The 22,364-nt window shown below is 47.2% G+C and overlaps 1 protein-coding gene across 4 annotated transcripts in view; it reads left to right on the forward strand.

Moving 5' to 3' along the window:
- The window catches only part of GPRC5A (G protein-coupled receptor class C group 5 member A), a 65,516-nt gene extending 64,440 nt beyond the window's left edge, over positions 1–1,076 (forward strand). For all 4 annotated transcript variants that reach the window (XM_062194849.1, XM_062194851.1, XM_062194848.1 and 1 more), the window contains one exon: positions 168–1,076. In XM_062194849.1, the coding sequence (XP_062050833.1) occupies positions 168–260 (93 nt within the window). In that variant the 3' untranslated portion in view covers positions 261–1,076. The remainder of the gene's footprint in view (positions 1–167) is intronic.
- The last annotated feature ends 21,288 nt before the right edge of the window (positions 1,077–22,364 follow it).

A 22,364-nucleotide genomic window follows, 5' to 3' on the forward strand; every position in this document is an offset into this window, starting at 1 on the left:
GCGGGGTGGGGGGCCCAGCTGTGCTTGAGGAACTGGCCAGGATTCCGACGCCCCCAGGTGGCCTCCCGGGGTTAGGGAGGACCTGGGGAGGCCTGTGGAGAAGGGGGCAGGACGTCCGAGAGGCCGGGACAGGCGAGGCTTTCCTGATGTTCTTGCCTCCTTTGCAGAATCGGCCTCCCCAGAAGGATTTCTCCATCCCTCGCGCCCAGGCCCGGGCCAGCCCTTACAACGGCTATGAAGGAAGGAAAGAGGGCAGCTAACCCGCTTGTCTAGAGCGGGGTGAACACAGCTAGGCCGCCAACCCCACTGGGAATTCGCCGCGACGCGGGCTCCGCGCGGAGTCTCCCGGGAAACCTGCACAGGACGTAACAGGAGCCGCCGGCCTGGCTCCCGCCTCAACCACTCTGCCTGCACGCTGGAGCTCCAGGCCTCAGCAGCCTTCCTCCCACACTTGGGATTCTTTTTCCAAGCACGAGTCTCAGGCTGCCCAGGCTTAGGTGCCTGCTGGTCCTGTCCCCTCCCTGTGACTGGAGGCGTGGTCCTCGGCCCCCAGGACTGGCCTGTCCAGCTGCGGGAGCGGCTTCTGTGGGAACCGTTCGGCCCAGAGCAGAACTGGCGTCAGCAGAACCAGCAAAGGCCCGCCTGGCTCTCCCCTGGCAGCCGCCGCCTTGGCCTGCTTCTCCCCCGACTCCTTGCCTAGGAGCAGGGGCTGAGGCCACCCTGAGCGTACTCACCTCCGTGACGCTGCCTCTCAGAGGCCTTGACAGCTCCCCGACCAATCCGCGGGGCACATTCTGGCACCATCCCCGCGCGTGGTGTCAGCCCCGGGACCTCCACACCCCCTGTGCTTGGTTTCCTGGACCCCACCAGCTCGGACAAGCAGTTTCTCCTGCAGGAACATCTGCACGCTGCTGTTGCTGGCAGTTCCAGGCACTGATGCCGCTCCACTCCCCTGCCCCAGCCTCTGTAAATAGATCACACTGTACTCACCGCCTGTGTGCTGTAAGTGGGCATTGTCGACAGGGGGCAGTGTTTGTTGTATAATAAGTTATTCATCTGCATATCCAATAAAGGTGCAGTGGTGACTCTTTTTTAAAACGTTTATTTTTTATTTTCATTTTATTTGAAAGGCAGAGAGACAGAGACAGATCTTGCATCTTCTGGTTCATTTCCCAAGTGCCTGCAACAGCCAGGGCTGGGCCAGGCCGACACCCGGAGTCCAGGTGTCCTAACTGGGAAGCAGGGACCCCCACACCTGAACTGCCACCTGCTGTCCCCCAAGGTGCACGTTAGCAGGAAGTTGGGATAGGAAGAGGAGCTGGGGTTCTCATCCAGGCACTCTGATGTGGGATGTGGGGGTCCCAAGCAGCGGCTGAACCACTAGACCCAGTGCCTTTCCCTTTGGTGGCTGCTCTGACCGCTGCAGCAGAGGTACAGGCGGTGGACCCCAAGACGCCCCCGTTGGGCTTCACAGTGGAGCCGAAGTTCAAGGTTCGATTCCCCGAGTTTGTACTTGACCTCTCCCATGTGTCTCTCTTTCTCCTCCTTAAATCTAAGATGCTCCTTTGCCCCAAGTCTGGAGGCCACCCAAGGTGAGAGAGCGAGACAGCCAGGAGGGGCAGGCATCCTGGGGTTCTGGTGCCAGACGGCAGAGGAGTGGCAACTTTGGAATGGGGTTTGGAAACCCAAGAAAGAGGGAGGAGACTGCAAAGCCGGGAGCGTGTTTCACCGAGGTTTAGTGCTGGGAGTGGACAAATCCAGATCGCTTCTTTGACAGAACTGGCTCACAATATCCCAGTAAGGACGTGGTAAGTGGCAGTCCAAGAGACAGCTCTGTGGGGCACAGCACAGGGCTCTCTGGTGAAGGGAAAAGGAAATCCCCACACAGAGTGAACAACATTTTTTAAAGATTTATTTATTTGAAAGGCCGAGTTATAGAGAGGTCTTCCATCCGCTGGTTCACTCCTCAGATGACCACAACACATGGAGCTGCGCCGATCCAAAGCCAGGAGTTTCTTCCGGGTCTCCCACATGGGTGCAGCGGCCCAGAGTTGGGCCATCTTCTACTGCTTTCCCAGGCCATAGCAGAGAGCTGGATTGGAAGTGGAGCAGCCGGGACTCGAACCGGTGCCCATATGGGATGCTGGGACTGTAGGCACCAGCTTTACCTGCTACGCTACAGCGCCGGCCCCATGAATGACATTTATAAGCGGCTAACTAAGTTGGGGAGTTACTTCCTAAGAGCCTGAACTTTATCCAAGTAAGGAAAAAACCCACGAGTGGCTGAGATGAGCTGAGGGTGGAGGTGCGTTAACAAACTACAGGCGTTCACATGCCACACAGGTTTGGCTGATGGACTTTGTACTAACACTAGTTTTGTATTGAAAAGGAGTGACAAACAATGACATGGATCCTTCTCAACTGTTTTAGTCTTTTACAAGAGGCCATGACCCCGTGAGGTTTGTTTTGAGGAGCAAACATCTGGCTTATCTTATATCTGTCAGAGTGCAGGGAACACACTATGCCCTAGAAATGCACATTTCCTTCTCTGTCCTTCTCTGGCCTTCATCTTAGCAACCAAGCCAAGAGGGTGGTGGTGGTGGTGGGTGTGTGTATGAGCAAAAGATGAAACTGCAAAATGTTCTGGATCTTTCTTTTTAAAAAAGTTTTTATCTATTTGAAAGGCGGGACAATAGAAAGGAAAAGAGAGAGAAATAGAGAGGGAGTGACAGAGAGAGATGTATTGTCTGTTTGCTGGTTCACCCCCCAGATGGCCCCAATAGCCAGTTTCGGGCCATGTCAAAGCCAGGAACCAGGAACCCCATTTGGGTCTCCCAGATGGTGTCAGGGACCCAAGTACCCAGGCCACCTTTCGCTGCCTTCCCAGGTACGTGAGCAAGAAGCCGGATCGGAAACAGCAAGGTCAGACTAAACCTGTGCTCCGATACGGGATGCCGGCACCATGGGAGCAGCTTAACCCACCGTCCGCAACACCGGCCACAGGGTCTTAACAGGCAGGAAAGTCTGGCTGCCCCTCTGAAATCAACCTTTTACAAAATGGAGAGCAGGGTGGGCCTTTGGTCCAGTGGTTAAGATGCTGCTCGGGATGCCTGTGTGCATATCAGAGTGCTTGGTTTGAGTCCTGGCTCTGCCTCCACTTCCAGTTCCTTGATACAGTGCATTCTGGAAGGGAGCAGGTGATGGCTCAAATAGTTCGATCCCTGAAACCTGCCTGGGAGACCTGGATTGATTTCCCAGATCCTGCCTTTGACTCAGCCCAGCCATGGCTGTTGCGAGCATTTGGGGAGTTAACTAGTGGATGGGAGATCTTTGTCTGTCTACCTCTCTCTCTAATAAATAAAAAAAATTTTTTTAAATCCCCAAACTTAATAGGATCTGGGAATGGCAGCCATCCCTGGAAATATATTTTCTTTCTAAGAAAAAAAGTGGTCAGTCCAGGAGAAGCACCTGGCTCCTGGCTTCGGATCAGCAAGATGCACCGGCCGTAGCGGCCATTGGAGGGTGAACCAACGGCAAAAAAGAAGACCTTTCTCTCTGTCTCTCTTTCTCACTATCCACTCTGCCTGTAAAAAAAAAAAAAAAAAAAAAAAAAAAAAAAAAGTGGTCAGTGAGACTGAGCAAGTGGGCCGTGGCCTCAGTGAATTCTTCAGAAGCACCTGTCACTGCTGGAGCAGCACCTGTCACCACCCTTGGCTGTCAGCTCATCTCCAGGTCTCACGTCTTCTGCACATGTCTAAAACTCCTCTGTTATTGAGAGGATGTTCCGGGGCTCATCGCCTTGGAGAAGAGTCCGAAGCTCTTCCAGCTGCCCCCATCTCCAGCTGAGCTGGATGAGATCGTGCTGAAAGTGTAGCCCAGCCTGGTGCCTGGGGGATGCCAGGTGATTGATAGCAGGAAAACAAAGTGCTGTCTCCTTGGAACTAAATGGGGATAATGAAATAAAACTTGATGATCTTTCTCATTTTTCATTGTCAGAGGAGAAAGAACCTGTGCCTCTGATTCACCGGGCAGTGCTGCCATACCCGCTGCATCCACTGGATGGCGGTAAAACCCCAGGTTTGAGCCCTCAGGGACTCAGCCCGGTCAGCCACAGACCTGCAAAGTTGCTTTTCTGTGAAGCCAGCGGCAGCTAAAGGCAAAGGGGTGGGGGTGGCGGGCGTTTAAAAGGCTTTACTTGCGTGTGTGTGCTCAGTCCTTTGGCGGAATTTCTGTGCCCTTTGTCTTCTTTTCGTGAAACTCTGCGAGGCGTATCCGGCCTATTTGCATGCAGTCTGGCATCTTTACAGATAATCGTCTCATAGGCTGCTGTTATTAATGTTAAGTCATATTTACAGGGTGAGAACCTTGGCTTCATGTTTGGAAAAGTGTGCCAAAACGGAGAGCTCAGCCTGACCCTGGAAATGCAAGCGTCAGCCCCATTCCGCTCCACACCCGCCCCCGCCCCGTGCATCCTGAGTTTCCTTTCTTTATTTCCAGATGTAACGTTTTTTTTGCCAGGAGCTGACCCGCACCCAGCTGGCCTTTGCTTTCCTTGCCCGCCTCCTTCTGTTGCTACCGCTGTTTGCAGGTTTACCCACGACACAGTCCCCTATAAAACACGGGATTACTTCAGACTGGGAGGTGACAGCGGCAGAAAAATCTTTTTCTCAAGTGTGGAGCGCTGAGACTCCTTGGTTTGTAGACTGCTACCCTTAGAAGTTCTGTGGCCTGGCCTTTTTTGGACAGGCAGAGTGGATAGTGAGAGAGAGACAGAGAGAAAGGTCTTCCTTTTTGCCGTTGATTCACCCTCCAATGGCCGCTGCGTCTGGTGCATCTCGCTGATCTGAAGCCAGGAGCCAGGTGCTTCTCCTGGTCTCCCATGCGGGTGCAGGGCCCAAGGACTTGGGCCATCTTCCACTGCCTTCCCGGGCCACGGCAGAGAGCTGGCCTGGAAGAGGGGCAACAGGGATAGAATCCGGCGCCCCAACCAGGACTAGACCCTGGTGTGCCGGCGCCACAGGTGGAGGATTAGCCTGTTAAGCCACGGCACCGGCCTTTGGTTGTTTTCTGGAATTCCTTCTGTTCGGGCAGACCAAAGCTTTGCCCTTCTTGGCTCTAGGGGTTCCTAAGGGCACGGCTGCATCCTTGTGGCAAATGTGTGGGTGCTTGACCCTGAGTGCTGCAACCTTCCGATTTCTAGAACATTCTTGATCTTCCTGGAACACTCCAGCACCTAAGATTTGAGAGTTTGGGTCCTCCTTTTACAGAAGAGGAAACTCAGGGCTGGTGGAGTTAAGACCACCAGGACCAGATTTCTGGTTCTCTGCTCTTTCTACTGTAGATATGTGGTCAGTTCTAGACCCTTTCCCCAAGGGAGTATTGAGTAAAAAATCAGATGAAATAAAATGAAATGACATATATTTTAAGCATTTCTCTCATTTTCCTTTGTCTGCCCAGTTGCCTTTTCTTTCCCCGATTTCTCCTCTGGTCGTCTTCTCCCCTCTACGTAAGCCATGGGGAGAGGGAGTGGGTGAGAACGGATGTTTTCTGGATAACTACAGGTCCTTTGCTTCTTGGGAATGTAGGTTGTCAAAGGAGGAATCGCAAACGAGGCGAAGAGTTCGTCTTCATTTTCCCCAGCCAGTGGAGTAATCCTTCAACTTCCTTGAGACCAATTTTGAGTCAGAACTCCACACTCTTGTCTCTTCTTTGTGTGGAGGGAGCAGGGGCCACATCCCTGGACAATCCCTCACTCCCTGTGGTGTGTGGGAGAGCACAGGAGGAGGGAGCCCTTGGAAAGTTTTTGGAAGTAACTGTCTTGTTTCTAACAACCTAACTGGAGCCATGAGTCTCAATCAACAAGTTCAACCATGATCTTCAACAGGAAGGAAGATGAAACCTGAGCGGAGTTTGGTTCACCCATATGCACGGAACTGTGTGGTCCCAGCTGCTTCTCCTTCTTCTTCCCCGTAATGACCTATCAATCTCACTGGATTTGTCTCAACTCCCTTCCAAAACCTCCTCTGTGGAGCCCAAGGAGCCGCACCCTGAGCTTTAAGACCAGGCAGGAGGTGCTAGCACCTGTCCTGTGGTTACAGAAAGCTGCTCTTTCTCTAAGAAGGAATAGTTATGGATCGGCTGTTCTTCACTAGAAGAATTGAAATAGAAAAACATGTACTGATTCTTTTGCCTGTTGAATTTGTTTTAAACAATTATTTAAGGTAAACCAATTTCATGTACTTTGTATATACAGATTTAGGAACACAGTGATATTTCTCACCCCAGGCTCCCACCTTTCCTCCTTTTTCCTCTCCTATTCCCTCGCTGTTTACAATGAGCTACTTTCAGTTTACTTTATACCATAAAATTAACCATATCTTTTTTTTTATTTTTATTTTTGACAGGCAGAGTGGACAGTGAGAGAGAGACAGAGAGAAAGGTCTTCCTTTGCCGTTGGTTCACCCTCCAATGGCCGCCGCGGTTGGCACGCTGTGGCCGGCGCACCGTGCTGATCCGAAGGCAGGAGCCAGGTGCTTCTCCTGGTCTCCCATGGGGTGCAGGGCCCAAGCACTTGGGCCATCCTCCACTGCACTCCCTGGCCACAGCAGAGAGCTGGCCTGGAAGAGGGGCAACCGGGACAGAATCCGGTGCCCCGCCCGGGACTAGAACCCGGTGTGCCGGCGCCGCAAGGCGGAGGATTAGCCTAGTGAGCCGCGGCGCCGGCTTAACCATATTTTGAGTAAAGAGTTAAACAAACAGTAAGAAGAAAAAAACACTGTTCCTCAATGGTAGAGACAATGGCTATAAGCAATCATCAAATCTCAAAATGTCCATTTCACTCCTTTATACTACATTTTTTGGTACTCTATTAGTTACCAGAGATCAGGGAAAACATGGTATTTGTCTTTTGGGGACTGGCTAATTTCATTAAGTATAATGGTTTCCAGTTGCATACATTTTGTTGCAAAAGAGAAGATTTCATTCTTTTTTAGAATGAGTAGTATTCCATATTATCTATATCTATACTTGCCTATCTATCTATCTATACACACCATAATATCTATAGCCAGTCATTAATTGATGGACATCTGGGTTGATTCCATATCTTAGCTATTGTGAATGGAGCTGCAGTGAACATGAGGGCACAGATAACTCTTTCATATGCTGATACCATCTCCCTTGGGTAAATTCCCAGGAGTGGGATGGCTGGGTCATATGGTAGATCTATTTTCAGCTTTCTGAGGTATCTCCCTACTGTCTTCTTCCACAATGGCTGTGCATGTACTGATTTTAATTTAAAATTTATTTATTTATTCATGAGACACACAGAGTGTACACCCCTATCTGCTGATTCACTCCCCAAATGCCCACAACACCTGGACTAGGCTGAAGCCAGGAACCAGGAACTCAATCTGGGTTCCCCAGATGGATGACTGGAACCCAATCAATTGAGCCATCATTGCTGCTTCCCAGGGTCTGCGTTAGCAGGAACCTGGGGTCAGGATCCAGAGCCAGGTATTGAACCCAGACACACTGGTATGAGATGAAGTTGTTTTAACTGGCATCGTAATTGCTGGGCCAAATACCTACCCTTTATATATGGATTTTAGAATGATATCTTTATAAACAAGATGGAAAAAGACAGGGACAATGATAGTAGAGTTAGGTGGAGACTTCGGTTAAATATTCGAGTAAAGAGCATTTTTTAGATGGAGATCTCTAGTGGTGTGCCATAAGGCTCTATATTTATATCTGGATAACATTTTGTCAATCACTTGGATGTAGAAAAGAGCACATTTAACAAATTTTGAACATGACACAAATATAGGAAAGAGTGAATAATAAAACCAGAATGCCAATGCATTGCACTGGGCTGGGATGAAGATCTCAAGCCAATAATTAAGTTTAATAAATGCAAATATATTCACACCTCCCAAACAAATTACATGAATACAGGTTGGAAAGGCTTGCTTTGATGGTAGCTTTTCTGGGAAGGACCTGGTAGTTTTAGGTTCAGACCTACAAGAACGAGTGGCGAGGCTCAGCAGCCCAAAAGTCAAAGCAGGCACAGGCAGCACTGACCTCACTGGGAAGTGCAGGGCGAGACGTGTGCCGTTCCCACTGGCCTGGGGGCCCATTACCCAACCCCAGGATGCTAAATCTACCTCTGCGCGTGTCACCTTCATGGAGGAGCTGATACAGGAGCTGTTTTATGTGTGACATGCAGCAGGGCTGATGGGACTGGAGATGGCAAGTCTGGAGAGGAGATGTTTCTGGCTATGTCATCATCATCACCATCAGTAGGACTAACATTTGCTGTCTGCCTGTCCCGTGCCTGGCTCCGCTGTAAGTGCTTTAGCGGTAGAATGTAGTTCTATATGGGCAGAAATCTCACGGGTTGTCATGGTCGCATCCCCCTTTCATTTAACACCTGCAGACTCTGGGGGAGGAGAGGCTTAGTAGTGCCTGGGACTGACAGAGCTGCCGAGGGAGAGGCACCAAATGCAGGTGGTCGGTCTGCTGCCACGCCTCTTACCCATGACTCCACGCTGCCTTCAATAACAGCAGCGTCACAAGTGACTCAACGGTTAGACAGTTTAGGAAGGCAGATCCATGACAAGCTCCCTGCAAAGTAGGGGGGTTTCTGTAGCTAAAGGTGTCCAAGCTGGGGCTCTGTGGGGGATTCCCTGGGGAACTCTGTGTTTGGAGCAAGGCTGGATTAGATAAGCTTAGAAAGTCTCATGACTCCTAGAGTTCTGGACTTTTCCTTGCCAAATTGTTGATCTTCAGATTTGAATCCTGGAACCCTCTGTTGAACATTGCATTGCGATGGACCCTATGATAATGTAGAATCTTTCACAAAGGGACTTGAACGTTACAAGTCCAGTGTGCTGTCCCTCAGGCCACGCAGTCAGTGCCTGAAGTATGCCTGAAGCAGTCTTGTAGCACACAGCTACCATTCACTGTGAAGTATGAAAAAACCAGTCCATGCTGTCCCTTGAAGGGGATTAACTGCATAAGAACAAACTCCAGGATTTGTATTACTCAGCAAAATCAAAAAGGTCTGTGGGTTGAACCTGTGTTGGGCAAATTTATTCATCTGAGTCATGAGCCCTTGAACTCTAGGCACGCTTGGGAACCAGGAGGAGGGCCAGAGGGAGCACTCAACCGTACTTAACCTAGAGATATAGAGAGAGAGACATCAGACACACACACACACACACACACACAAGGGGAGGGGTCCAGGTTTCACTGGGAGACAGGCTGGGGTATGAAGGGATGAGAAGAGAAAGCTAACACGTGGAGGAGCACTTTAACCAGCGACCTGGCAAAATGCAGGAGCACACTTTTCCTGCTGTTTTGGTTTCCACTGTTTCTGTTACCCTTGATCAACCACAGTGCAAAAAACATTACGTGGAAAATTCCAGAAATGAAGGGTTCCTAAGTTTTAAGCTGTTAGCTGTGTACACCATCCAACTGTAAGTCATGTAGTTGCTGTCTCCGTTATCAGATCAACCCATATTTTATTTGACAGAGGCCCCAAAGCACAAGAGTGGTAGGACTGACAGTTTGGATATGCTAACAGGAAGCCAGAAAGTGCTTGCTTTAAGTGAAAACGTGAACATCCTCAGCATGATAAGAAAAGAACGGATGAGAATCATGTCCCAGTGGGTTGAGCTGCAACTTGGGAAGCCCTCATTTCTTTCTTTCTTTCTTTCTTTTTTTTTACAGGTAGAGTTATAGACAGTGAGTGAGAGAGAGGGATACTGATAGAAAGGTCTTCCTTCTGTTGATTCACTCCCCAAATGGTTGCCACGGCCAGTGCTGCGCCAATCCGAAGCCAGGAGCCAGGTGCCCCTTCCTGGTCTCCCATGTGGGTGCAGGGGCCCAAGCACTTGGGCCATCCTCCACTGCCCTCCCAGGCCACAGCAGAGAGCTGGACTGGAAGAGGAGCAACTGAGACTAGAACCGGCGCCCATATGGGATGCCAGTGCCACAGGTGGAGGATTAACCAAGTGAGCCACAGTGCCGGCCCCAGCCCTCATTTCATATCAGAGATCCTGGGTTCTAATCGTGGCTGCTCCACTTCCCATCCGGCTTCCTGCTAATGCACATCCTGGGAGGCAGCAGGTGATGTCAGGTACTTGAGTCCCTACCACCCACATGGGAAGCTTGGGTGGAGTTCATGGCTCCTAGTTTTGGCTTGGCGTAGGCGTGGTTGTTGTGAGCATTTGGGGAATGAGCCAGCCAATGGGACCCCCCCCACCCCTTTTCAAGTGAATGAAAATAAATAAACATTTAAAAAATAAGAAAAGAAAAAAATGTATTCTGGTTGCTGTACAGTAAAAGAAAATATTTTGAGAGAGACCACATTCACATAACTTTATCACAGCATATTGTTATAATTATTTTGTTACTAGTTATTATTGTGCCTAACTTATACACTAAACTGTATCTCAGGTATGTACCTGTAGGAGAAGACAGTGACTACAGGGTTTACTACTCTCTGTGGTTTCTGGCATCTTCTATGTGTCTTGGAATGCATCTCCCACAGCTAAGGGAGTGGCAACTACCACAATGGAGCAAAAGTATGTTAAGATGAAATTAAAGTAAAAGGCTTCAGAAAACATTGTTATAGTTCCCAGAATGCCATGACCTGTCTGCGAAGCTGGGCAGGAGTGGACCTCAGCGCGGACCCTACTTCCAGTCTGGCTGGACTTTCCTCAGAGTTCCCAGAAAGCCCCCCCCGTTTCCTGGAGCAGGGGGACACAGTGAGGAGGCACAGCCTGCAGAAAGCAGACCTGGCCTGCTGCGAGGTTATGCTGAGTCCTTTCCACAAAGGTGCTGGCTGGGTGCCCTGTTCCTTCTCTTCTCTGTTCCCAACACACCTGCTTCGTGGTGCCAGACATGCCATGGTGGCACTGGGTACCTTTCCCTGGCCTCCAGGGCTGGTGCTTCAGAGAGGGAAGGGGGGGAGGGGGAGGGAGAGGGAGAGGAATAGGGAGACAGAGAGTTCATTTAAAGAGAAAACTAGAGGATGGAAAGCTAAATGGTTGAGTATCAGTTCTGTTTTCATGCTCTTTGGATGTCCTTTCCAGTGGCTCCTGGAAACTCCTGGTGTGTGTGTGGGCTGTGAGCGGTGGCTGTGTGTGCACCTGCACCTCCTTCACACACACACACATCTACCCACATGTACATACATCAGAGACAGCATTAAGGTACAGAGAGCCATTTATACAAGTTAGGTGAATCCAGTTCCCTGCCATCCTGTTACTGTATGTATACAAATGTATTAGCATGACAAATAAAATATTTCTAATCAAAGCAACACAAGGCTGTCCCTTGTGTGGCCAAAAAGGAGTGTGTGGCACCAACTGTCCCTGACTTAGGGTGAGTGACCATTGCGACCTTGGCTTCCTTGGTCTTTCTCACATACCCTTAGCACTTATCACCATCAAATCCCATTGTCCCACTTTTTTTTTTTTTTTTTGACAGGCAGAGTGGACAGTGAGAGAGAGACAGAGAGAAAGGTCTTCCTTTGTGGTTGGTTCACCCTCCAATGGCCGCCGCAGTTGGCACGCTGCGGCCGGCGCACCGCGCTGATCCGAAGGCAGGAGCCAGGTGCTTCTCCTGGTTTCCCATGGGGTGCAGGGCCCAAGCACTTAGGCCATCCTCCACTGCACTCCCGGGCCATAGCAGAGAGATGGCCTGGAAGAGGGGCAACTGGGACAGAATCCGGCGCCCCAACCGGGACTAGAACCAGGTGTGCTGGCGCCGCAAGGCGGAGGATTAGCCTGTTGAGCCACGGTGCTGGCTTAACTTTTTATACCTGCCAAGATATCTCTTTTTGTATTTTAAAGACAGAGAGACAGGGAGAGAGAGAGAGACAGAGAAATCTTTCATCCATTGGTTCACTCCCCGAATGCCTCCAACAGACAGGGCTGGACTAGGCAGAATAGTTAGGAACCGGAAACCCCATCTGGGTCTCTCAGCTGGGTGGCAGGGGCCCCAGGGCTTGAGCTATTGCCTGCTGCCAGCCAGGGTGTGCATTGGCAGGAAGCTGCAATGGGGGAGTGGAGCCAGGACTTGAACACAGGCACCCCGAGATGTCCCAAGCAGTGTTTTAACTGCTGCATCAAATACCTGCCCCCTAAGGTCCCTCCATTTTCTCAAGCTTTTTCTTTAGTCCAGAACGCACTCCAGTCTGAAAAGTCTTCCTGTACGTAGTGAGGAAATTTGATGACATAGCTTGTTTGCATAGTTCAGGTTAATCCCAAATTAATCTCTCAACACTCAGGCCCAGGCCTGACACTTTCTCCTAATAATTTTTACTCCATGGGGCACTCACAAGGCAGTACAGCTATTTCAAGGCACATGAGGGTGTATGGATAGCGCTGCTGGTGGCCAGACCTGGTGTCGTGGGCTGCGGCCACCTTAGACCATGCCTGGCTGCCCTAAGCCCAGGGGGACCAACATCCCACTCCAGCTTGCAGCCCACTTGAGGAACTCATCACCTCTCTGATCAGCTTCACCAGCCTTGCTTCGTTCCAGTCCTCCGAGTTAGATTTCTCAATGGCACACTCTTCCAGTGATGAACTTTAGGGTCCCACTGGAATCTTCACCCAAATTCTCCTTCCCAAGATCCATTGTTACTCAATTTAACACTGGTTTTCAGAGGACTGGAAAGGTGAGGTTACTTTATACGAGGCTACTTCCAGAAGTTGTGGAGGGCTGGGGTGGTTGATGAGTCGGTTCAGCTGCCACTTGGGATGCCTACGTCCCATATTGGAATGCCTGGTTTGATCTCAATTCCAGCTTCCTGCTAATGCACACCTTGCAGGGAAGTGGTGATGGCTCAAGTATTTGAATCCCTGTCACCCATGTGGGAGATCCAGGTGGAGTTCCTGGCTCCTGATTTTGGCTTAGCCCAGCCCTAGCTGTTACAGGCCTTTGGGGGCATGAACCAAAGGATGGAAGATCTCTGTCTCTGTCTCTCTTGCCTTTCAAATAAGGAAAATGAACAGACACATATTTGGAAAAAGTATGGAAAATATGTACTATTAAGGAGCTATGTATGGATTTAAAAATGTTTTTGCATCAAAATAAGCATATATTTTAATTCTGTTTTCCAAAAGCTTTCTGAAGTACCCTTGCATTTGCTGGTGGACCCATTTTTCCATTGCTATCTTGTAGGTGGCAAGAAGAGAGTAATCGCTTGCTTCCCCTGCATTTCCCTGAGCCGTGCACAGTGCCTACACACACAGGTGGAATGAAGGAGTGCCCTTTTGGGGAGAAGGGTAGTTTGTTTTGTCCCAGGCTAACTGGAATTATGGCTTCTCAGAGAACATCCTTCTCGGATGTCTCTCTTGCTAGTGTTGGCATCCTGAATGCCAATTTGTCCTCAAATAATTCTGATGGATTTCAGCTGATCAACCATCAGCTTTTTGTTGGTTTCCGCACAAGAACACTTATATCCAATGCGATAAAAGCAACTCACAAGCCTGCAGCTGGGAGGAACGAAGGGACATTTTCCACGTCTTGGACTGAGTGTGTGTCATCACGTCCCACTTTTTTTTCCCCGAGGCTTTTCTTTGTCAAGCTTGGGAAAGCTGTGTTTCCTGGGAGAGCGACGCAAGAACATACTTCAAATATAGAAAAGCATCCCCCACAGCAAAAACTCAGAGAAGCGTTTTAGATTGATTCCCTCAAAGATCAATTGTGTTGTTTTTTCAAGCGCGTTACTTTTCTAAACTGACTTGAGCCAAAATGGATGAACATGGGCCTTCAGATTATATAAACCAAACTGGAAACAGATGAGAGCGCCAGCAAATAGGCTCAGGCAAGATTTATCTTCCCGAGTGGTCCAGGCATCAGCTGCTTCTGGCAATGTTTTCTCTTACGGAAACTGGTGGAGTCTAGGGTCAATGCAGTGTGGCAGAGGCATATGTGTGTGTGCATGCCTGTGTGTGTGTGTATGTTTGGGGTTGGGTCAGGCCAAAGCCAGTATCCAGGAAATCCATCTGGGTCTCCCACATGGGTATCAGAGACCCAAGTACTTGGGCCGTCTTCTGCTGCTTTCCCAGATGCCTTAGTGGGGAGCTATTCAGAGCAGAGCAGCCAGGACTCAAACAGGCACTCTGATACGGGTTGCTGGTGCCTCAGGCGGCCCCTTAACCCAATATGCTATGACCTAGACTCAAGAAACTTATCTTTTGATTCTATTTTTATGAGCTTTCAAAAATATTCATTCATTTTTATGTCATTCAAAGGCAGAGAGATGGGGAAATGGTTGGGGGGGAGGGAGACAGAGGGAGGGAGAGGAGAGAGAGATCTTCCATCTGTTGGTTCACTGCCCAAATGCCTAAAATAGCCAGGGCTGACCCAGGCTGAAGCCAAAAGCTAGGAACTCTAGCAGGTTACTCTGTTACAGGGACCCAAGCACTGGCATCCACTGGCATGGGGGCACATTTTCAAGTGCATCCACTCATTGGGGCCATGTTTTCCTAACTCACACAGAGTATTGGTAGAGGCAGCTCTGAATATCAGTCCCCACATCATCTGCTCTGCGAATTTCTCCACTCCATGGAAGCCAGAGCTCCTTCCTGACCTCAGCTCCCAGAGTTACTCTTGGTTCAAAGTTACCACTTCACATTGGGCAAGCTTTTATGATGGCATCCGTCTCTGTGAGTGGTAATTATGTGGAGCCACGTGACTGGCAGATCAGTCTGGCGCACAGCAGTCAAGTTCAGGGTGGTTCTGCTTTAATCTAAGGCCGTCTTTGAAGAGCACTAGATTAACAGGTAGAACAGTAAAAGATTCAGACAAGTAACTCCTTGTTTTACTTCAGAACACAAACAGCTGGTTCAGTGGCTAGGTCAGGATGGACTGACTAGCTGAGGTAACAAGCTTCCCCAAGTCTTGGTGGCTAAAGCAACCAAGGTCTATTTCCTCCTCACATGCATGTTCATCACAGAACCTAGATGCATGGAACAGTCATTATTTGGGATACTGCAGAAGGAACAAAAGCCCTTGGAGGTCTTGCATTAACAATTAATTGGCCTATAAGAGATTCAGAAGTGGCATCATTTCTGCTTGCAACTTATTGGCCAGAATTAGTGTCATGGTCCCATTCAAGCTTAGAAGGGACAAGAAGCACACTCTTACCATGTGCCTGGAAAGCAAGAGAGTTTGAGGGCAGTTGGTAAACAGCAGTTCTGATTGCTACAGTGACACTTTCCATAAAAATTTCCTCAATAATCACCTCTACCAGTTGCTTTGCTTCATTTATTTATTTGAGAGGGGAGGAGGGGAAGAGGGAGGGGAGAGAGAGAGAATTCCTGATAGCTGGTTCACTCTAAATGTTTCCAGTGACTCTTGGCTGGGGTCAAAGTCAGGAGCTGGGAACTCAATCCAGGTGTTCCCCAGGGATGGCAGGGACTCAACCTCTTGAGCCTCCAGGATCTGCATTAGCAGGAAGCTGGAAGTGGGAGTGGAGTCAGGACTCAAACCCAAGCACTCCAACATGAAATGTGGTGCCCCAAGTGAGATCTTAGATGGCCCTGTGAGTATTTTTGGTGTTTAGAAAATTGAGTAAGACTTGGCAATAACAACTGTAGCTAAAAATCAAAAGCGGTGTCTTTCTTGGAAGTCTTGGAGTGACGTCTCCACTCATCAGTAAGGATTCTCAAGGGCTATGTGTCTATTTTACAGAGGAATTTCAGATTGTGCTGTAAAAAGCAGCAGAAAGAACATATCCAAATTTAGCTTATGAGTATTGGGTAAGATTCTTCATATATTAGTAAGATAGATGAATGTGTAGATTCCATAACTGAAAACCACTGGCTAATCCATCCAATGGATCAATTGAGATGGTGCATGTGAAAATCATTCATAAATTATAAAGTACTATGTAGTGTAAAGTGTTATTAAAATTCTTGTTAGCCTAAAGGATGGGGTATCTTGAAGATCCTTAGTACAAAGGCTTATTCTGCTATAGGTATATCCTCATTTCTCTTCATTTGCTCTAAAAAAAACCCCCTAATAGTAACAACAGAGGTACAACAAACACTAGTCTGAATAAGCTAGATACACAAAACAAACATTGAAAAGATCAGTTTTTCCAGGAATAAATTGCTCTGGGAAGGGAATACTGCCACTGCCTTGAACATTGGGGAATTTGAAAATTAATTGCAGATGAAGTCTACGTAAGTTTCTTCTACATATAAATAAAGTGCAGATGGGATCTGTAACACAATGTTTCCTTTGTGGCACCCTGGCCCCTTTAATCAATGCAGGAGAGTCCTGTTTGAGGAAGATGTGAGATCCTCACATTCTTGAGTATTATAATTATGGGGTGAATTTCATATTAAAAAGGAATTTTAAAAGCACAGCATGTTCCCTTAGAATACTAACATTACATAAAGAACATGTTAGTGAGTTAAAAATGTCAGTTACACAAATTGAACTATATATATATATATACACACACACATAGATGCAACAATATAATTTGTGTTTTTCTTTACCTCTGTTTAATATGTTTTTGTGGCTAGCTTCCTCCGTATTTATTCTGCAGCAATAATGTCATTGTTCTACAATTAGTGGACAGTAACAGATCAATTGAAATTTCTACTAGTTTAATTTATCTTGAGTCCTATAATCACAGTTACCTCAAGAACCATACCTATTAATCCAAGAATTGATTTAACCAGGAACCAAATATGGTTCAAGTTCTAATAGTTCCTTCCCCTGTTTTTAGAAAAATCCAGAAAGATACCCAGTGGAATTTTTAAAGTGCACTTGAAAGCACAGTGAGTGAGTGATGACACAGATCAATGTCAGAAATTCCTATTGTGCTCACCTCCTCCATTCGGCAGCTTGATTACCACAGTCATCCAATCGCAGCCATTTTTCCCGAGATGTTCCTGCAGGGAGCTCCAGGCAAGGCATTCTAATAATGCTTTAAGCAATGGCAGCATCTTGTGCCTCCAGAAGTCATCACTCTGAAGTCCTTTGAATAAATGCGTCCTGATACATGTTAAAACACAAACCTCATCTCACTGCAGAGATTTTACATAACCTCTTTCAAGGATGGCGAACAAGATCTCTCCCAAGAGATCAACTACTTAAAATTGGTCTGAGCTGGGAATGGCACTGTGGCGAAGTGGGCTAAGCCTCTGCACGTGTTGCCAGCATCCATATGGGCACTGGTTCCTGTCCCAGCTGCTCCTCTTCCGATCCAGCTCTCTGCAATGGCCTAGGAAAGCAGCCGCAGATGGCCCAAGTGCTTCGGCCTCTGCACCCATGTGGGAAACCTGGAAGAAGCTCCTGGCTTAGGATCGGCACAGCTCTGGCGATTGTGGCCATTGAGGGAGTGAACTAGCACATGGAAGACCTTTCAGTCTCTTCTTTTCTCTGACTATAACTCTACTTCTCAAATAAATAAATAAAAAATCTTACAAAAATTGGTCTGAGCCATTAAGACAAATTTAAGTTCCAAGAGGAAGTCTCTTTTTTAAAAATTTTTATTTTCTTTATTTTCATTTTATTTGAAAGGCAGGGAGACACAGATTTTCTTTTCACTGATTCACTCCCTAAATGGCCCCAATAGCAGGGCTGAGCCAGACCAAAGCAGAAGCCAGGAACTGGATCCAGGCTTCCCACAGGTGCGGCAGGAGCCCAGATCTTTGAGCTATTGCTTGCTGCCTTCCTGGGTATGCATTAGCAGGAAGCTGGGTGGGGAGCAGAGCAGCTTGGGGCTGTGTGTGTGTCCCAAGTGGTGACAACCGCTGTGTCAAATTCCCATCCTGAAAGTCTTTCTTTATTTAGATGTCAGGTGTATCTGGTCAGAATTCCAGATTTTCATGATCATCACCGTGTAGTGTAAATTGAGAAGTAGCTCCCCCAAGTGCAAACGATAGAGGCATGTGTAACAAGAAAGCAAAAAGGGGTTTTCTAGTTTAGTTCTCAGTAATCGTGTTCTTATAGAGTAGATGACTAGGTTATTCTGAGGCAAATACCACAGAAGTATCTTGTTTACCTCATTCTACCATAACTTAGGATAGGTTTGATGTGTGACAACCCTGTTTCCCTACAACAACAGAGAAAGTTTGTAGGAAAATGTACATATTTAAATTGTGGGAAAAAGATGTAAAGAAAAAGAAACATGAATTTGGTCAATAGAAAATTATACTACTCTAGGAAAAGGGCAAATTTAACAAAAAAAAAAAAAGAAGAAGAAGAAAAACTAATAGAATGAGAAAAGTTGAACTTGAACCAACCACAGGTTGAAATAAAATGTAAGTAGAAACCCCTTTAAGCTTATGGGAAGATCATACAATTTAATGTGGGGAAAAACAAATCATTGATGTTCTTTGAATTAGAAAAATATCCAAATGGGGGCATACATAAACCCTACTTGGGCAGGAATTTTTTTGGCACCATGCTCTAACCCGCTGAACTTACTGGTCATATTATACCAGTCAGGTATTTGAAAATGAATTTTTCATTGATATTTTTCTTTTAGATAAAATAAACTCAGAAGGGGACTTCTAAAATATTTAAGGAATGAGTTTATTTAAAAAAATTTATCTACTTACTTTTATTTATTTGAAAAAGAGAGAGAGAAACAGAGACAGATAGAAAAAGAAATCTTCCATTCATTGGCTCACTCTACAAATACCCACAACAACTAGGGCTGGGACAGACTGAAGCCAGGAACTTAGAACTCAAATCTGAGTCTCCCATATTAGTGGCAGGAACCCAAGTAATTGCTGCCTCCTTGAGTTTTCAAGGAAAACTGCCTGGAAGTGGTAGCGGAGCCAGGACTTGAACCCAGGCACTCACATATGGAATGTGAGTATCCCAAGCAGCGTCTTTTTTTTTTTTTAATTTTTTATTTCATAAATGTGAATTTACAAAGTGTAACTTTTGTACTGTTGTGGCCCCCCCCCCCAACCTCCTTCCCTCCCGTGGCCCTCCCCTCTCCCTCTCCCATCCCGCCCTTTATCGAGTTTCATTTTCAATTACCTTCATATACTGAAGATCAACTTAGTATGTACTAAGCAAGGATTTCAACAGGCTGCACTCACACAACCGCACAAGGTATAGGGTATTGTTCGACTAGTAGTGTTTTTAAGTTTCATAGGAAAACACATTAAGGACAGAGATCCTACGTGGGGAGCATGTACCCAGTGACTCCCGTTGTTGAGTTAACAATTGGCACTCTTATTTATGGCGTCAGCAATCACCCGAGACTCTTGCTATGAGCTGTCTAGGCTATGGAAGTCCCTTGAGTTCACCGACTTTGAACTTGTTTAGTCAAGGCCGTGTCACAGTGGAGATTCCTTCCTCCCTTCAGAGAAAGGTGCCTCTCTCCTTGACGGCCTGTTCCTTCCCAAGCAGCGTCTTAAAACTGCACCAAATGCTCATCCCAGTAAATGAGTTTAGATCTCCAAATAATATTTGTTGAAGTGAGTAATTGAATATAATATGATAATCATAAAGTCATCTATTTTTAAAACAGGTTTCTTCTCATGGATTTCTACTTTGATATCTCCGGGTTTGTAGCTTTATGTGAATTGCTAGATAAACCCACACCAAGACAAGGAGTGGCTGAGGGGGAGTGTGGGGCAGGGAGTGGGGCAAGATCCCGCGGTGTTTGGCCCTATATGATCTCCACTAGGCCAGTTAAATGGCTGTAGTGGGTTCCTTGGGAGAGGTTTTTGTCTCCTTATTGTATGTAAGCCTTACAATAAAACTCCATTCCTGAAAGAGTTTGAGACATTTGCAACCCACAACCCCCAAATCTAACACAGTCTAAAAAGTGGTAAAATTATGCCTTTGACTTTAGAGGCAATTTGGTACAAAGAAGTTTAATTTTACCTGCACTTATTTTTATTAAATTTATTTATTTGAAAGGCAGACATACAGAAAGAGAGAGAGGAGAGAGACCTCCTTCATCCACTAGTTCACTCCCCAAACGGCCACAATGACTAGGTCTAGGCCAGGCTGAAGCCAGGAGCCTGGACTCCCCAGTGTGGGTGGAAGAGCCCGAGCCCTTGGGTCATTTCCCTTCCAAGGCTTATTAGCAGGGAGCTGGAACAGAGCAGCTGGGACTCAAACCGGTGCTCCTAGGGGATGCTGGTGGCAGGGGGTGGCTTAAGCTGATGCTTTACAACACTAGCCCTACCTGCACCAATTTTAGGAAAAAGATTTTGGGAAACAGTCTTAGACCCTTGAAAATGGCTTCAATGGGTTGTCAGCCAATTCTACAGAAATCTCTTGCTGGCAAACCAAAGCAAAATTAGGTTGAAGGTACCATTGTCATGGTTATTGGGGTAATAACCAGGAGGATCAGTGATAATGGTTTTCTGGCAAAGCAAGAAACCATGACTTGGCTTAGCATTTGGTTCTTTACCTGGGTGCCAGCTGGTCTGTAGGTGAGTGTCTTGATGTCTGAGCCTTTTCTCTCAGTGCTCATTGTTAGTGAGGGCAGAAGGGCCAAAGCCTTGGTTACTTATTTAGGTACAGGGTTGTGCTGATAATACTGCTTAGGGCACAGATTTTTTTTAAAAAGCAGTTAATTTTTTATTTATTTGACAGATAGAGTTAGACAGTGAGAGAGAGAGAGAGAGAGAGAGAGAGAGAGAGAGAGAGAGAAAGATCTTCCTTCTGTTGGTTCACTCACCAAATGGCCACTATGGCCGGAGCTACGCCGATCCGAAGCCAGGAGCCAGGTGCTTCCTCCTGGTCTCCCATGCAGGTGCAGGGGCCCAAGCACTTGGGCCATCCTCCACTGCTTTCCCAGGCCACAGCAGAGAGCTGGCCTGGAAGAGGGGCAACCGGGACAGAATCCGGCGCCCAAACTGGGACTAGAACCTGGTGTGCTGGCGCCGCAAGGCAGAGGATTAGCCTGTTAAGCCATGGCGCCGGCCATGCTCCCAGGTTCTGACTGGCTCAGCCCCGACTGCTGTGGGCATCTGGGGAAAGTACCAGTGGATGGGAGATCTCTGTCTCTCTGCCTTTCAAATAAATAAAATAAATAATTAAAAATCATTTTAAAGTTGGAGGGAAATAGAATAAACAGATGTGTTTATTTAGGTGTAACTTTTCTGGGAAATCTGTGCATAAAAAGTGGCTTCACAAAGTTCATGAAAAATTCAGTTTATGAAAAAACTATGTATGCGTTTCAAAATTTTTCTCTACCAAACTAAATCCAACTTTCAATCCCATTTTTCCATGAAGTTTTTGAACTACCCTTGTATGGAGGCTTAGTTATTTCTCAAAGTGCTTTCACATAGCAGGCACTCAACACTCACTGGCCTGAAATGTCTTGACTTGCTAATACAGAAGCCTTAGAGATGGGGGAGAAGACTGGGCCAGCGGTTGGGAAACCTGGCTCCGCACTGCCTACCGTTGGAGCTGGGTAGGTCATTGTTTCTTCAAGGCTCTGTTTTCCTCTTCTGCAAGGTCAGAGGGCTGAATGGGGCCCTGGGGACCCATCTGGAGCATGTCCTCGACTCTGGTCCTGTGATACCTGTCCTATATAACAAACGCATGTTAAGGACAGATGAAACCCTTGGGACAAATGCGGGGCTGCAAGAGGAATGAAGGCAAAACAAGGAGTGCGGAGGCCCCAGCTCATCAGAAGCATCAAGATAGGCAGACTTTGCTTTTCATGTTCGCCACTTAAAACCCTTTATGAGCATCTACAGGAGTGACTCTTCCTTTGCTGTTACTGGTTTATGGAGGCAGGTCACTGACTTTAGCCATGTCTGCTGCCACACTGGCTGTCGTGGGCTGGTCACCAGGCGAGCAGGCCTTTCCATTTGTAAGTCCACGGGAATGTCCATGGTATTTAAATCGCTCAGTTGTGGAGATCCTGAGGATCATCTTATAACTTTTATAGCAATTGCAGGGTCCATCATGTTTTGGGCTCCTTTGTGAAAAATGACAAGACACCCTAACCTATTAGGATAGCCACTACAAAAACAAAAACAAAGCAAAATGAAAACAAAATTTAAAAAACCCAGGAAATAACAAGAGTTAGTGAGATTGTAGAGAAATTGGAAGTCTCTGTGAACTGTGATTGGAAATGTAATTTGGTGCAGCCACGAGGGAAAAATTAAAAACAGAATTACCTTATCATCCAGCAACCTGACTTCTGGACATACAAGACAAAGAATTGAAAGTAGGATTTCAAAGAGATACATATACACCCCTGTTCTTTGCTGCATTATTCATAATAGCCAAGAGGTGGACACAACCCAAATTTGTCAACAGATAAATAGAGAAAACGGTATACAAGAGGGTACTGCACGAAGTTCAAGGAGGGACAGGCATCTGGCACAGTGGTTAAGATG

Source organism: Lepus europaeus, chromosome 6, assembly GCF_033115175.1.
Source record: "Lepus europaeus isolate LE1 chromosome 6, mLepTim1.pri, whole genome shotgun sequence".
NCBI lineage: Eukaryota > Metazoa > Chordata > Mammalia > Lagomorpha > Leporidae > Lepus > Lepus europaeus.